We start from the raw sequence: 14,936 nt of genomic DNA on the forward strand, positions 1-14,936 counted from the left end.
TGGGAGCAGGAGGACAGCAAAGAGAGCAGGCTATCTTGGGCTTCCATTCTTATTTCTACACGTTCTGCCCTTTAGGACTCTGGCCAGATGGGCACGAAACAGAAGCAAGCCCTAAAGTACCGCTACTGTTGCTGCCACCAACAGAGATCAAAGGCGGAGACCCTTCTGCTAGAATCCAAAGTCCAAACAGGCCGCTCCAGAGAGGAAACAGGCACACACCCACGGGAGGGGTAGGGGCCCAGGAAGCACCCCCTCCCCAAGGGCAAGGATGGGGTTCCCATTCGACCCCGCACATGCTCCTCACATCTGCACAGCAGGGACACCAAACAATAGATACAATTTCAGTGTTGATTGTGATGAACTTACCCAGAAGTTCACAATCAGTAAAATCCATAAAGAAGCTCTTTCAGTGTCAGCATGTTTAAGTTGCATGACTTATGGTTTAGCGTTGTTTTTATATTGGATTCCATGGGTGGCACAATCTCTTCAGCACTAGAGGCCTTTAAAGGACTTTCCCAGCTCACCCTGGGAGACAAGGGGCTGGGTGTCAGGGAAGTGACACATAGGGAGAAGAAAAAATTGACTGGGAGTGTGGGGGCCAAGGCCCAGCCAACGAGAAACCCAGGCCGTGCAAGGCAGAGCCTTGGGAGCACAGAGGCTGCTGTGCGAGGGTTTGCTGGTGAATGAGAGGCCTCCCCTGCTTTAATGAAGAGCATGCCCTCCTCCACTCCCGCTAAGCCTGCCCTGCCTTCATGGTCCACACACCACAGGTGTGCACAGGTTCATGCGTGTGTGTGAGCTTAACACGTCAGCCGCACATACAGTCACTCAGAAACATCTTCGCAGCTTCACACACGTGCACACAGTCAATGACCAGGAACAGGTATCTTGGGGCAAACCTAGAGCAGCTTCTCAGGGATTAAAACTCCAGCTTTTCTGTGGTTCCTGGAAGAGCCCTGACTTTGTCCTGAGACAGTGGTTCTCAAAGTGAGGTGCTGGCTCCAGCAGCATCAGTATCACCTGGGAACTCGCTGGAAATGCTCCGGGTTCTGGCTTCTCCTCCTAGAGCGCCCAGAGCTGTGGGGTCCTCCCTTGGGGGCAGAAACTCCAATCATAGTTTTTATGTACCAACCCCTGTGCTAAATAGACTTTGTGCATATTATCTCATTTAAAATTCACAAATGTAGCATGAGATGCATACCATTTTTCCCTATATTTTTCAGATGGGGTAGACAGAGCTCAGAAAGGTTAAGAGACTTGCCTGGAGTCATCAAACCAGGCTCAAACTCCTTCTCTGTTCAGAATCACTCTTTAAACGTAGCTCCTGTCCTGGGGTGAAAGTCAACACCCGCCAAGAGCTGGGCCCTCCGTGCCAGCCCCATCTCCCCCAGGTCTCTCCCTGCCTCGGCAGCTAGTCCTAAATCTTTCAAGAGACAAGGCCAAGCAGGGGGTGGGGCCAGGGGTGGGAGCCAAAGCCCCACCTCGTGAGCAGGCAGTACCTCTGCCAAGGCCCCCTGCCGGCCCTGCCCCAGAGAAAGGCAGGGAAGCTGCGGTGAGGGCTGGCAGCTGGAAGAGCCCTGAGCACCCAGCCCCCAGCCCGGCTCACACCCCAAAGCCTGGAGAGAGGCTGCTGCGCCATTGACCTGTGGACTCCAGAGACTCCCGCAGTGCATTCCTCTGATCCAGAAGGTTTCCTGGATTATGTGATGAGAAACCTGGGTTCGAACCCTAACTTGTCACCAACGTCCTGAGTGACCTGGGCTGTCCCGTCCCCTCTTGGAATCTCCGTCTTCCATCTCTTCAGCGAAGGGGTTGACTTATAAGGATGTTTTCTGCTCTGACGCTGTGATTTGAATTTTGTATTTCTACGAGATATTCGAGAAGTCTGGCCAGCAGGATGGAATCTGAAATAACAATGGTTCTGGACTGGGCTTTGTGCTCAGCGCAACTCATCTTTGCCTGAGACCTAGGAGTGGTCCCAGGCTCTCCTGATGTGTCACCATGCTTGGCATCTGCTCCTCCCCTTGCCCCCATATACCCATGCTCTGAAGGGGAGTTCTCTTCCATAGCAAATCCGGGAGGAGCCGAGGAGCCAGGCCCTTTGTTCCAGACCCAGAAGCAGCCATGGGGACCTGTGACATTGTGACTGAAGTCAATATCTCATCTGGCCCTGAGAGCAACACCACGGGCACCACAGCCTTCTCCATGCCTGGCTGGCAGCTGGCACTGTGGGCCACAGCCTACCTGGCCCTGGTGCTGGTGGCCGTGACGGGCAATGCCATCATCATCTGGATCATCCTGGCCCACCGGAGGATGCGCACAGTCACCAACTACTTCATTGTCAATCTGGCGCTGGCCGACCTCTGCATGGCTGCCTTCAATGCGACCTTCAACTTTGTCTATGCCAGCCACAACATCTGGTACTTTGGCCGTGCCTTCTGCTACTTCCAGAACCTCTTCCCCATCACAGCCATGTTTGTCAGCATCTATTCCATGACTGCCATTGCTGCCGACAGGCAAGAGGGGCCTTGGGGAAGCTGGGGGGAGCCTCCTCAGTGAGCTGGGGCTCAGACAAGGGTGTTGACATACCTGTGGTCACATAGCATGTTTGGGTAGAACCAAGAGAATGGCCTCCCAAATCTGGTCATGGTCCAAAACTATGAATCTGGAAGGCGGGGGGACTGTGGAGCTGAAGAAGGTAGACTGAGGGTTAGACACAAAGAAGGACTTTGTATTAGATGCACTAGACGGGTTGTTCGAGTCTGTAGGGGAAATGGGCGATGTTTTAGCGATCTTCTAAAGTGTTCTTTGTTTTGTTGTCTTTCTTTCACTCCAAAGAAATGTCTTATACTGTTTTTTTTTATTATTCCAGATAGATTACACAAAGGGAAAATGTTGAGAATGCTTGCAATTACAATCTAATAGGGCCAATTATTTTCCCAACGCTGCTCAGGGCTGAGCTTCAGGCTAATGTTGGATGCTCAGTCTTGCCCTGAGATGGGCTTCCAGTGTGGCTTTCTTGTGGCCCTCCAAGGGCATGTCTGTGCCCAGAGGGAAATGATGGGCTGGGGTACCTGGGCTGGGGTTCCAAGGCATCGGTGTGCTGTGTGGCTGCGGGAAAGTCACCAGCCCAGCGGACTCTCTGCAGGTCGGCTGAGACTATGACATCGACAGATGGCAGCAGTGCGGGGAAGGGCTAGAGGGCGTGGGCCTGGGTTGGGAGAGAGGGAGACAGGGGAAAGGGAGCTGGGCTAACAGGAGGGCCCCTGCCACTCATGCTGCCCTCTGCTCACAGGTACATGGCCATCGTCCATCCCTTCCAGCCTCGGCTTTCAGCCCCCGGCACCAAGGCGGTTATTGCTGGCATCTGGCTGGTGGCTCTCGCCCTGGCCTCCCCCCAGTGCTTCTACTCCACCGTCACCATGGATCAGGGTGCCACCAAGTGCGTGGTGGCCTGGCCCGAAGACAGCGGGGGCAAGACGCTCCTCCTGTAAGGCCTCTGGGGGATTGTGGAGGGCAACTGTGTGTGCGTGTGCACGTGTGTGTGTGCACACGTGCGTGCATGCATCCATGTCCATGCATGTGTGGTGTGTGTGCATAGGTGTACACATGAGTGAGTGTACACGGGATTATGCGAATATAGCTGTATGCTTAGTAAACAACACACACGATGTAGCCGATCTGTTCTTAGCACTTTATAGATGTTGACCCATTTTATTCTCCTAACAATATGGAGTATGTATTATATTATTATCATTACAATTTTTTAGATGAAGAAACTGAGGCACTGAAACACTAAGTAACATGCCCAAAACCACACAGCTAGTAATTCAAATCCAGCTAGCGATTCAAATCCAAGCAATCCTGCCCAGGACCCAATCTCCTCACCACTCTGCTACTCAAATATGCACCCGTGCATCCTTAGATAAGGATATGCATGCATGCACACGTGTATGTGACTGTACATGTCACATGCACACGCGGCACCCATTTCTGCCTGTGTATGCACGTGCAAGTGTGTGGGCATGTTTGTAGAGGTGCGTGCACTCGGGCACATGTTAGGGACATGTGTAGGCATGTGTTTGGGGGAGACTCTGTATATGCTCAGGCCACAAAGCGGCAGGAGACTGAGGCAGAAAGCGTCCACGATGAAGCCTGGGACATTTTCAGGCTGCTGAGGTGGGCATCACAGGCTGGAGGCAGGGAGGGCAAGGTTAGAGGGACTCAGGTATGGCCCAGCTGCTGTGTGACCCTGGGTGAGTCCTTTCTCCATTCTGGCCTCAGTTTCTGAGGATCTCACATTGTGTCTCTGGAGTCCCCAGGCACTGAGCCATTGCTTGGTAGAGGCTAAAGAACTGACTGGGGTTCTGGGGTCAGTCAGGCCCATAACGTGGCCTGCTCCCGCCTGGCCCGGGGATGCCTCACACTCACATAACCTCTGAACCTCTGGCTTTCTCTCTCTAAAATGAGGATTCATAGTAGTACCTTACTTTGTCAGTGTCAGTGAGATAGTGTACGTGAAGCCCTTACTTAGCACCATGCCTGGCACAAAACTGGTACCCAGCATTGGTAGTTTAAATAGTGGACACATGAAAACACACCTGCAGGTGACAGATCCTTCCCACAAAGTGTCAGCTGCCCCAAGCATGAGGGTGTGCATGGTCTGAGGTGAGGGCTGCCAGGTAGCCATGGCAACACACCTCTCCTCCAACACCCTCCCTGCCTGGTCTCCATCTGTCCTGAGCACCTGCCAGGAGAAGGCTGCTTTTGTGGGTTTCAGGGCTAGGGAAAGTGCCGTTCCTCTGAGAACTCGTTCTTCTGAGAAGCCGTTCCTGGGAACTGCCCAGGGTCTCTGATCTCTCCCTGCACCCCCACCCTCTCACAGAGAGCAGTTTCCATATATTTCTGGCTCAGGAAAGGGTGGAGAGCAGAACATATTGACACCGGCCACTTGGAGGCGGTATTTCTCCACCTTAATACAGGACCACTGCGCGCGCCAACTCTCTGGGAACAGCGAGTTCCAACCCAGATTCTGGCAACCGGGAAGAACAGGCAGGCAGGGGCGGGCTAGGAAAGCCATACTTCGGTGTTACTTAAAATTCCGAAAGGATCTGGGGAAAGCCTGATTTTAAGTATGAGAATGTGTTATTGTTTTTCTTGGGGGAGAGCTAATTTAGAGATTTAGTATGAGGGCTCCATCCCCACAGGCTCATGTAACTGTGTGTAATTAGGAATCTGATGAAATTAAAGATGCCCTCTCCAGGAACACATGCACACACCCCCAAAATCAAAATACAAAAAGACTCCCTTTGGGAGGCCGAGGCGGGCAGATTGCCTGAGGTCAGGAGTTCAAGACCAGCCTGGCCAATGTGATGAAACCCCGTCTCTATTAAAAATATAAAAATTAGCCGGGCATGATGGCGGGTGATCCATCCTCAACTATTTGGGAGGCTGAGGCAGGAGAATTGCTTGAACCCGGGAGGCAGAGGTTGCAGTGAACCAAGATCACACCATTGCACTCCAGCCTGGGCAACAAGAGCGAAACTCCGTCTCAAAACAAAACAAAACAAAACAAAACAAACAAAAAAAGGTGGCCCCTGGGACTCTCTCCCTCTGCCTTCTGCATGGAGACCTAGCCCAGGGTGAATTCCTGTCCTGCACAACATCCTGGGAGCAAGCAACAGAGGAGTGTGGCTCCTGCTAAGGAAGGACTTAGAGATGGCCTCCTCCTTTTACAGATGGGGAAACTGAGGCTGAGGGAAAGCCCTGACTTGCCTAAGATCATGCTTTAAACAAGAGGCTGGACAAGAGCCCTGTTCTGACTCCCACAGTGCTGACCCTAAGAAAAGGGGAAATTGGGTCATGATTAAATCTGTAGACTGATATGCCACAGACTGCCTGTGCCTCTCTGGGCCTCAGTTTCCCTATCTGGACACCGAGACAGGGGAGCCTGTTGATCCTCACTCTGTAAGGTGACGGGCCCTGGCCTTCGTTGCCTTTCCTCCCCTCTTATCTGCTTCACACTGGGGTTCTCAACCCAAAGCCTACTTGAGGATCAGGGAGTCTAGGAGTGCCTGAACCTCTTGCAATTGGCATGTTTGCACAAGAACCCAAGCAGAATTCTAAACACAAGACTTTAGGAGAGAGATTGACTGGAGCCTTTATAATCACCCAATAGGTTCACCTTGCCTGCTGCCTAGACAGAACTGATTTATCAAGACAGGGGAATTGCAGTGGAGAAAGAGTAATCACGCAGAGCCGGCTGTGCAGGAGACCAGAGTTTAATTTACTCAAATTAGGCCAGGTGCGGTGGCTCACGCCTGTAATCCCAGCACTTTGGGAGACCAAGGCAGTGGTCAGGAGTTCCAGACTAGCCTGACCAACATGGAGAAACGCTGTCTCTACTAAAAATACAAAAATTAGCAGGGCGTGGTGGCAGGCATCTGTAATCTCAGCTACTTGGGAGGCTGAGGCAGGAGGATCACTTGAACCTGGGAGGTGGAGGTTGTGGTGAGCCCAGACCCCGCCACTGCACTCCAACCTGGGCAACAAGAGCAAAACTCCATCTCAAACAAAAACAAAAACAAAATCAAATCAGTCTCCCTTAGCATTCAGGAATCAGAGTTTTTAAAGATAATTTGGCAGGTAGGGGATTGGCAAATGGAGAATGCTGATTGGTCGGGTTGGAGATGGAATCATATGGTGTCGAAATGAGGTTTTCTTGCTGTCTTCTGTTCCTGGGTGTGATGGCAGAACTGGTTGAGTCAGATTGCTGGCCTGGGTGGTGTCAGCTGATCCACGAGTGCAAGGTCTGGAAAATATCTCAAGCACTCATCTTAGGTTTTACTATAGTGATGTTACTCCCAGGAATTTGGGGAGGTTCAAACTCTTGGAGCCGGAAGCTGCATGACCCCTAAATTAATTTCTATTCTTGTAGCTAATTTGTTAGTGCTGGAAAGGCAGATTGGACCCCAGGCAAGTAGGGGGTCTTTTCGGGAAAGGGCTGTTGTCAATTTTGTTTCAGAGTAAAATTATGAACTGAATTCCTTCCCAAAGATAGTTCAGCCTACGCCCAGGCATGAACAAGGACAGCTTAAGGGTTAGAAGCAAGACAGAGTCGGTTAGGTCTGATTTCTTTCACTGTCATAATTTCCTCCGTTATAATTTTACAAAGGTGGTTTCACCATGGGTCCCCTTCCCTTGGGGTGGCAGCACCTCTAGAAAGGGGCCCAGCAAGGCCAGCACGTGGCAGGTAGATGCAGGAGGTTTGGGAACACCTCAGTCCTCCCAGTAAGAAAGAAAAAGTCATGTGACAGGACCAGGGGTCTCAGGCCCCTTTGGTGGAATGTTCCAAGGACTCTGTTCTATGAAAGGGATTCCCGAATGCCAAAGGAGCTGAGACCCAAAGAAGGAGGCAGAACAAATCCAGTTTGTTAGTATTGGGTGATTTATTGAGGGAATTTACAGACAGAAGCAGGATCTTGGATGGCCACAAGACAGGTGGAGCTCTGCATTCTCACTCCCCAGACGCAACGCTTAGATACCATAGGGAAAGGGTATTCGTGCTCCAGCAAGACAACGAAAGGCAGCCCTCCAGAACAGGCAAGAACGCTATGTGCGTCACAGCTCACGATTTGTGGAGTAACATCAAGGTTGACAAGTTCTTTCACTAGGAACAGTAAATAAAGTAGAAATCAGAAGGCATTCACAAGACTGGAGTGCATCAGAAGTCAACACGGGGGAGGGCACCCAAGATGGAGTCACTTTTGTCTCCACAGGCTCCCACTGCAGATCTGCCTGGGAGTCAGTCCCCAGCCTGCAGCTCATCAGAGAGAGGTTGCAGTGTCATAAACCAGAGATCTAAGGACTGGGGGCATTGTCTTTTTTTTTTTTTCCGACAGGGTCTCACTCTATTGCCCAGGCTAGGGTACAGTGGTCCAATCATAGCTCACTGCAGCCTCGATCTCCTGGGCTCAAGTGAACCTGTTGCCTCAGCCTCCTGAGTAGCTGGAATTACAGATGTGCCCCACTACGCCTGGCTAATTTTTAAAAATTTTTTATAGAGATAGGGTCTCACTATCTTGCCAAAGCTGGTCTCAAATTCCTGGTCTCAAGCAATCTTGCCATCCTGGTCTCCCAAAGTTTGGGGATTACAGGCATGAGCCACCACGCCTGGCCTACACTGTTTCCAAAAGGAAATGAAAAGCCTCAACACAACCCAGTGTCCTCCCTGGGGACAGAGTAGGAAGCCATGCAGTGGTACTCTGCACCACTTCCTCAAAGATGGTATGAAAAGGCATTTGCTGACACAAACAGGTTCCCAGCCAAATGCTGATGACCGTAAGCAGATGACACAGCAGCATGTGATATACGGCGCTTTTCCACTGTCCCATTCCCCCACAGCGATGTTGGTACAGATGGAGTCTTATTAACACCAGTCATTCTATCCATCCAGACAGATACAGATTATATATATATACACATACACATATATATACACATACACACACACATACATATACATATACACGTACACATACATATACATATACACGTACACATACATATACATATATGGCTATACTGTAGGATACACTCCAAGACCCCCAGAGGATGCTTGAAACTTCAGATAGTACTGAATTCTCTCTCTATATATGAATACTATGTTTTTTTTTCTCAACGTATCTATGATAAAGTTTAATTTATAAATTAGGCACAGTAAGAGATTAACAATAACTATTAATAAAACAGAACAAGTATAACAATATACTGTAATTAAACTTCTGTGAATGAGGTCTCTCCCTCTCAAAATATCTCGTGGTACTGTCCATCCCTATTTCGGATCCGCAGTTGAGAGGGGTAACTGAAACCCGGGAAAGTGAAATTCCCATCAGGGGTGACTACTATTCATGCATATGATTCTTGAAAAAATATGCCAGATATTAATGGTTAATGTTAATAGTGGTGGGAGTGGGATAATTTTACTGCCTCCTTTGTGCTTAATGGTATTTTAAATTGTAAACAAGTTACTTTTTAATTTGTTTCGCTCATTTTTCCTTTTTTTGACACGTGTCTATCACGTGGAAGGACGCAGGGCTACTGCTGGCGTCCCTTTTGCAGGGGAAGCCGTCTCCTGGCACACAGGCTACCCAGTGTCCCCTTTATTTTTGTTTAAATCAAACCAAGTCCCTGGAAGGCGCTCAGGGTGGGTCCGGAGGGGCGGCTCCACAGTGCCAGCGGGGTCCCAGGACCAGGCACTGGCCGACTTCGGCGTCGTCCCCGGGCCGCCCGCTGCCGAGGCCCCCGGCTCTCCCTGCAGGTACCACCTCGTGGTGATCGCCCTCATCTACTTCCTGCCGCTCGCGGTGATGTTCGTCGCCTACAGCGTCATCGGCCTCACGCTCTGGAGGCGCGCAGTGCCCGGACAGCAGACCCACGGTGCCAACTTGCGCCACCTGCAGGCCAAGAAGAAGGTAGGAGCGGGGGCGGGGCCTGGCGGGGGCGGGGCTGGTCCTGGCCCCGCCCTGGGGAGCCGCCCTTGAGGTCTCAAGGCCGGTCCGCGAGAGGGCGCCCGGGAGAAGCTTGCGGAAGCTGCCTTTGCGCGAAGCCTGGGGCCAGAGCCTGACCGCGTTCCTCCCAGGCGGGCAGATTTCCCTTTGGTCTTTGGCCACACACAAAATTAAAGAAACTTCCCAGAATGTTAGGGGAGTTAGGGACTCCTAAAGCCCCATAGAATTCAGATACCCCCAAGAATCTTAGAATGATAAAATATTAAAATCTTAGACTGAATAATCAGAATGTTGAATTTGAGAAGCCCCACAGAACTATAGAAGGAGCCTAGTCTGTCACAGGAGAGCCCTCAAAGGCTGGAACTGCGGACCTCAGAAGTCGTGGAGACCAGATTGTTGTCCAGCTTCATCAAATCTGTCTCCAGTTTCTTCCGGAAGTGCCAGTGTCCCCCTACTCTCTGCCATCCAAGGCCCCCCCCGAAGGTCCTGATGTAGCCCTCTGTGTCCCAGACCCCCTTCACCCTCCTCCAGTCCAAGCTTGTCTTTGCCCCCTTCCTGCCGGGCAACAGGGGAGGTAATGGGTTAACCACATCATGTAGCCAGGTCTAAGCCACGGCTTCTCACCCAATAGTAGGCATCTTTCACAGGTGGTTTGGGGAGGTAGCTGCACATGGGCGCCATCTGGTGCCCCTCATGGAGCACTGGCCTCCATCTGCTCCACCCTCAGGGTCTCAGCCCAGATCCTACGTGAGGATCAGGGTGCCCAGGAACCCCCAGACCTTTTGTAATTGGCATGCGGGCTGCCGAGCGGAGCAGGAGTGTGCCTGCAGGGGCCAGGCTCTGAGGAGGGGGAGGTCCGGGAACTGACCCGTGGGCAGAGGCAGGGGTCCCTAGTTGGAACCTCACAGCCCACAGAGAGAAGGGCTGTGCCGATACAGATCCCAGAGAGGGGGCGACCTGGGAACGCATAGCTGACACGGGGGCTCCCCTAGGGATGGGGTTAGGAGAGAGAGCTCAGCCACTCTCCAGGGAGGGGGAGCTGCAGCGAATCAAGGGGTCCCAGACACCTCTTGTAGGAAGTGGCCATTGAGCTGGGCTTCAAGGAGTGAGGACTTCAAAGGAAGGATAGCAGTGTGAGCAGAGGGACCGGCCTGAGCAAAGGTCCCTGAGGTTGGGGGCTCAGGAAGGTCTGGGCGACACATGCTCAGGGGCCTGAGTAATACAGCTAATGGGGTCTGAGTGTGGAGCGATTCCCAGGTGGGCTGAAGGGTTGCTTTAGGTCTGCCCTTGGAAGGCTGGGGCTGGGACTTGGGCACTGAGAAGTAACTTGAGCCTCTCCTGGACCAGTTTGTGAAGACCATGGTGCTGGTGGTGGTGACGTTTGCCATCTGCTGGCTGCCCTACCACCTCTACTTCATCCTGGGCAGCTTCCAAGAGGACATCTACTGCCACAAGTTCATCCAGCAGGTCTACCTGGCACTCTTCTGGTTGGCCATGAGCTCTACCATGTACAATCCCATCATCTACTGCTGCCTCAACCACAGGTGAGCCCCCACTCCAACCCCACCCTCTGCCCTCAGAGCTCCACTGCCCGGCCCCAGCTGGGCTCCCCTGCACAGCTCAGGCATCCACCCTCCTTCCTGCTGGAGCCTGTGGCCCTGTTCCCCCAGCCTACACGAGAAAGCCGTCCTCACACTCAGCCCCCAGCATAATCCTCCCTCTGGCCTGGGCCTAGCTTGAGCCCCCATCCTCCCCAAAGCCTCACCCTGTCTCCCAGGCTGTAGCTCTAACCGTCTGTTACTGCTGGCTCTTCTGGGTTCTGTGTCTGGGGTAAGGAGAAGAGAGAAGGGAGGACCAGAGAGATGGAGGGAAGGGGAGCATCAGAGAGAGGGGGCGGGACAGACAGACGGCGGAAAGAAGAGCCAAGTAGCGGGAGGGAGGGACTGACTTCTGTTCTAGTATTTTCACGAGCTTCCTACGGAGGGCTTTCCTGGAGCCAAGTGAGCGGCACCCATCTGGCAGTGGAAGCAGGGATGGGGGCTGGGGCCAGCACAGGGGTGGGACAGGCTGCTTCCTGGAAAGGTCACAGTGCATGCCTTGTCCTCCAGGGGCTTTCAGGGCAGCTGAGAGGTGACCTTGGCAGAGACAGCCAGGAAGGAGAGCGCCAGAATCTCACTCTCCTGGCATCATCCGGTTTCCCGAGCCCTTGTGATTCTGAGGAAATGAGTCCCAGAGAGGGGCCTGCACTTGCTCTGGGGCACCTGGAGAGGTGGGGGGTGAGGAGCCAGGCAGGAACTCAGCCCCAGGAGTCCTGCAGAGCAGGCCTTTCAGCTGCAGAAAACCCTGAAGGTGGGACAAGTAAGGGGCAGTGAGAGGTGGACACAGTCTCACCTCAGTGAGATAATGATGTGGGCAAAGTTGGCCTCAGACCTCTTTGTTTGTGTTTTTTGTCACCTCCCTGGCCAGGTAGCCAGGCTACTCATAATGCCATTAGGATCTTTGTTGCTCAGACATTTCACCCGCCTGGGGCAAGCCAAAAGGAAGTAAGGAGCTATGATTTTTTGCATGCTTACTGAAGGGTTCTCCTCTATCTTCTGAGAGGGAAGTAGATAATAGGAGAGAAGCAGGTGTCATCCCCACTCTACAGATGAGGAAATGAGCTTCAGAAAGGAAGATGCTCCCAAACTCATACAACAAACAGTAAAGCCAGGACTCCATATGTCTCCAAGGCCTGTCATCTTATCCTCACACCACGCATTTCTCTTTTAAAGACTTGTGGGATTGAAAACCTGGAGACAGGGACTCGACATCAGGGAGGGGCCACCAGCCCACTGTCTCTGTGGGTTCATCACTCTCCTGCTACCCAAGGGAGATACAGTCCCTGGGGGTCTGAACAACACCCCAGGCTCTACAAGATCCTGACATCGCTTCTGGATCATTCCCCTCTCTGAGCGGCCGGCGTTCCATTTCTGCTGTCTGATTTCTTCCACCCACTGTGTGTGCTTGCTCTAAACTCCCATTCAGTGCTGCCATGGGGAGAGCTATTTGTTTTCAGGCAAATGCACCAGAACTTGGTGGCTCCAAGTGTGGGTTTTTCAATGCAGTCCCCTTGGGAAAAGCATCCTTGTTCTCCCAAGTTGCCAAAGCTTCCATTGTGTTTCAGCAGGTTCTTCTCTGACTCCTCCCTTAGAAGCCAGTTAACAAGTCAAACAAGAATATCTGCTGGTTTTGTGTGGGGTTTTTTAGTAATTATGCTGGGGTGTTGTTTTGTTTGTTTGCAATAACAGGTGACCTAAATCAGCTTAGTCACCCACTTCATTCACTAGACCCCACGCCAGAACACTCTGGCAGTTTCCAAAAATCAAACTCACCCACGAAGGCATCTCTCAAGAGCCCCTGAGCCGTGGGAGGCTCTTGGAGAGAGACAGTGACTTTCCCCTGGAAGGAACTCGGTTTCCTAGGGGTGGGGCAGTCACATCACAGCTCCTGTGCCCCTAACTCCCTGGCTCAAGGTGCCCCTTGCTCCCCCAGGTTTCGCTCTGGATTCCGGCTTGCCTTCCGCTGCTGCCCGTGGCTCACACCCACCGAGGAAGATAAGCTCGAGCTGACTCCCACGCCCTCCCTCTCCACGAGAGTCAAAAGGTGTCACACTAAGGAGACTTTGTTCATGGCTGGGGATGCAGCCCCCGCCGAGGCTACCTGTGGGGAGGCGGGGCGTCCCCAGGATGGATCAGGGCTATGGTTTGGGTATGGTTTGCTTGTCCCCACCAAAACTTATGTTGAAATTTGATCCCAATGTGGCAGTGTTGGGAGGTAGGGGCTAGTGGGAGGTGTTTGGGTCTTGGGGATGGATCTCTTATGAATAGATTAATGCCCTCCAGCTGGAGTTAATCCTCACTCTTGTGGGAATGGACTAGTTCCCAAGATAACAAGTTGTTAGAAAGAGTCTGGTGTCCTCAGTTTCCCTGTCTTGCTTCCTCTCTCACCATGTGATCTCTTTGCACAAAAGCAATTCCCTTCTACTTTCCACCATGACTAGAAGCAGCCTCAGGCCTTCACCAGATGCAGCTGCCCAATCTTGGATATTCCAGCCACCAGAATCATGAGCCAAATAAACCTCTTTTCTTTATAAATTACCTAGTCTCGGGTATTCCATCTAGTCTCGGGTATTCCATGAAAGCAACACAAATGGACTAAGACAGGTGCCTGCTGAACCCTGAAGCCTTGTCTGGCTGCGGAACAAGGTGTAGCACCCTTTGAGAAGTAGCCAATCAAGAAGACCGATCTGAAAGTTCAGCTCATGCCCATCTTTCAGTACACCAATGCAAAGACAACATGGGGCCAGAACTCCAGAAAGGATGCTGACTCTAAGAGGACTCAGCCACCCATCTCAGAGAGCACTTCAGGGAATCCAGTAAGGGTCAGAAAAGGCAGTGTGAGCTGATATTTATCTAATCTAGGAGATGCAAGCTCAAATGCCTTCCTGGGGCACACAAGAATATGTATAAAAGAAAAGCTGCAAATGTGATGATAAAAGGCAACTGACTTCCAGCTTCAGTTTGAGCTATTAGGGAGTGGTGGGGGCCATGGCAACCTGGAGAGGATAGGCATTCAAAGGGGACAGGAACTACTCGGCTCTGGACAAGCGTTGCCACATGGTAATGGGAGCCCACTGTTGCTAGATATTCCTAAATCTTTCGAGAGAAGCTATAAATCCACATTTGTATGTGAGTCTTCCAGATTTGTTGAATTTGACCCACATTTTTGTAAACTTTGCATAAGCTAAACAAAACATATCCGTGGGCAATGCAACCATGACACTGACTCACCATCAGGATGCGGATACAAAGGAGGAAACTTATTTCACGAAGCCCAGTGACTGAGTCAGCGGAGGGCTTCTCTGTCTCAGTATTTAAGATGTAAGATACAGCCCAGGTAGATGGTGATTAAGAGTCAAAAAAGCCAGCTGTTTCCCCTCAGGCAAGTCACTGTGACCTCTGCCCAGTATCGTCACTACTTCACAGGGATGCTGTGAGGAACGATGGGAGTCATGCCTATAAGCTAGCAGGCCAGGCCAGATTAAGTGCCCAATACATGGTAGCCAGGACTTTTTTTTTTTTTTTTTTGAGACAGGGTCTCTGTCTGTGAGACCCAGGCAGGAGTGCAGTGGCACCATCACGGCTCACTGCAGCCTCAACTTCCTGGGCTCAGGGGATCCTCCCGCCTCAGTCTCCCATGTAGCTGGGACCACAGGTACACACCACCACACCCAGCTAATTTTTAAGTTTTTTTGTAGATATGGGGTCTTGCTATGTTGCCCAGGCTGGTCTTGAACTCCTGGGCTCAATCATTCCTCCTGCCTGTCTCCTGAAGTGGTGGGATTACAGATGTGAACCACCACACCTGGCTGTTAGCCATGACTCTTAA

The 14,936-nt window shown here is 51.8% G+C and overlaps 1 protein-coding gene across 2 annotated transcripts; it reads left to right on the top strand.

Annotated features, from left to right (window-relative positions):
* The first annotated feature begins 1,530 nt into the window (after positions 1-1,530).
* On the top strand, positions 1,531-13,642 carry TACR2 (tachykinin receptor 2). Of its 2 annotated transcripts, none has more exons than XM_025395792.1 (5): positions 1,531-2,516; positions 3,296-3,490; positions 9,320-9,473; positions 10,857-11,053; positions 13,041-13,642. In XM_025395792.1, the coding sequence occupies exons 1-5, from the start codon at positions 2,125-2,127 to the stop codon at positions 13,297-13,299; spliced, it is 1,197 nt and encodes a 398-aa protein (XP_025251577.1). In that variant the 5' UTR covers positions 1,531-2,124; the 3' UTR covers positions 13,300-13,642. The 2 variants fall into 2 exon arrangements, with proteins under 2 accessions (XP_025251577.1, XP_025251578.1); XM_025395793.1 differs by having other exon boundaries at positions 1,537-2,420; positions 13,041-13,452.
* The last annotated feature ends 1,294 nt before the right edge of the window (positions 13,643-14,936 follow it).

The sequence above is a fragment of the Theropithecus gelada genome, chromosome 9 (genome assembly GCF_003255815.1).
Source record: "Theropithecus gelada isolate Dixy chromosome 9, Tgel_1.0, whole genome shotgun sequence".
Classification (NCBI taxonomy): Eukaryota; Metazoa; Chordata; class Mammalia; order Primates; family Cercopithecidae; genus Theropithecus; species Theropithecus gelada.

Excerpts from the sequence above, each read along its gene's own strand:
- TACR2 (XM_025395792.1), top strand. The coding sequence starts at position 2,125 with ATGGGGACCTGTGACATTGTGACTGAAGTCAATATCTCATCTGGCCCT. Across the intron at positions 3,491-9,319 it reads GGGGGCAAGACGCTCCTCCT|GTACCACCTCGTGGTGATCG; the intron begins GTAAGGCCTCTG and ends CTCTCCCTGCAG. Across the intron at positions 9,474-10,856 it reads ACCTGCAGGCCAAGAAGAAG|TTTGTGAAGACCATGGTGCT; the intron begins GTAGGAGCGGGG and ends CTCCTGGACCAG.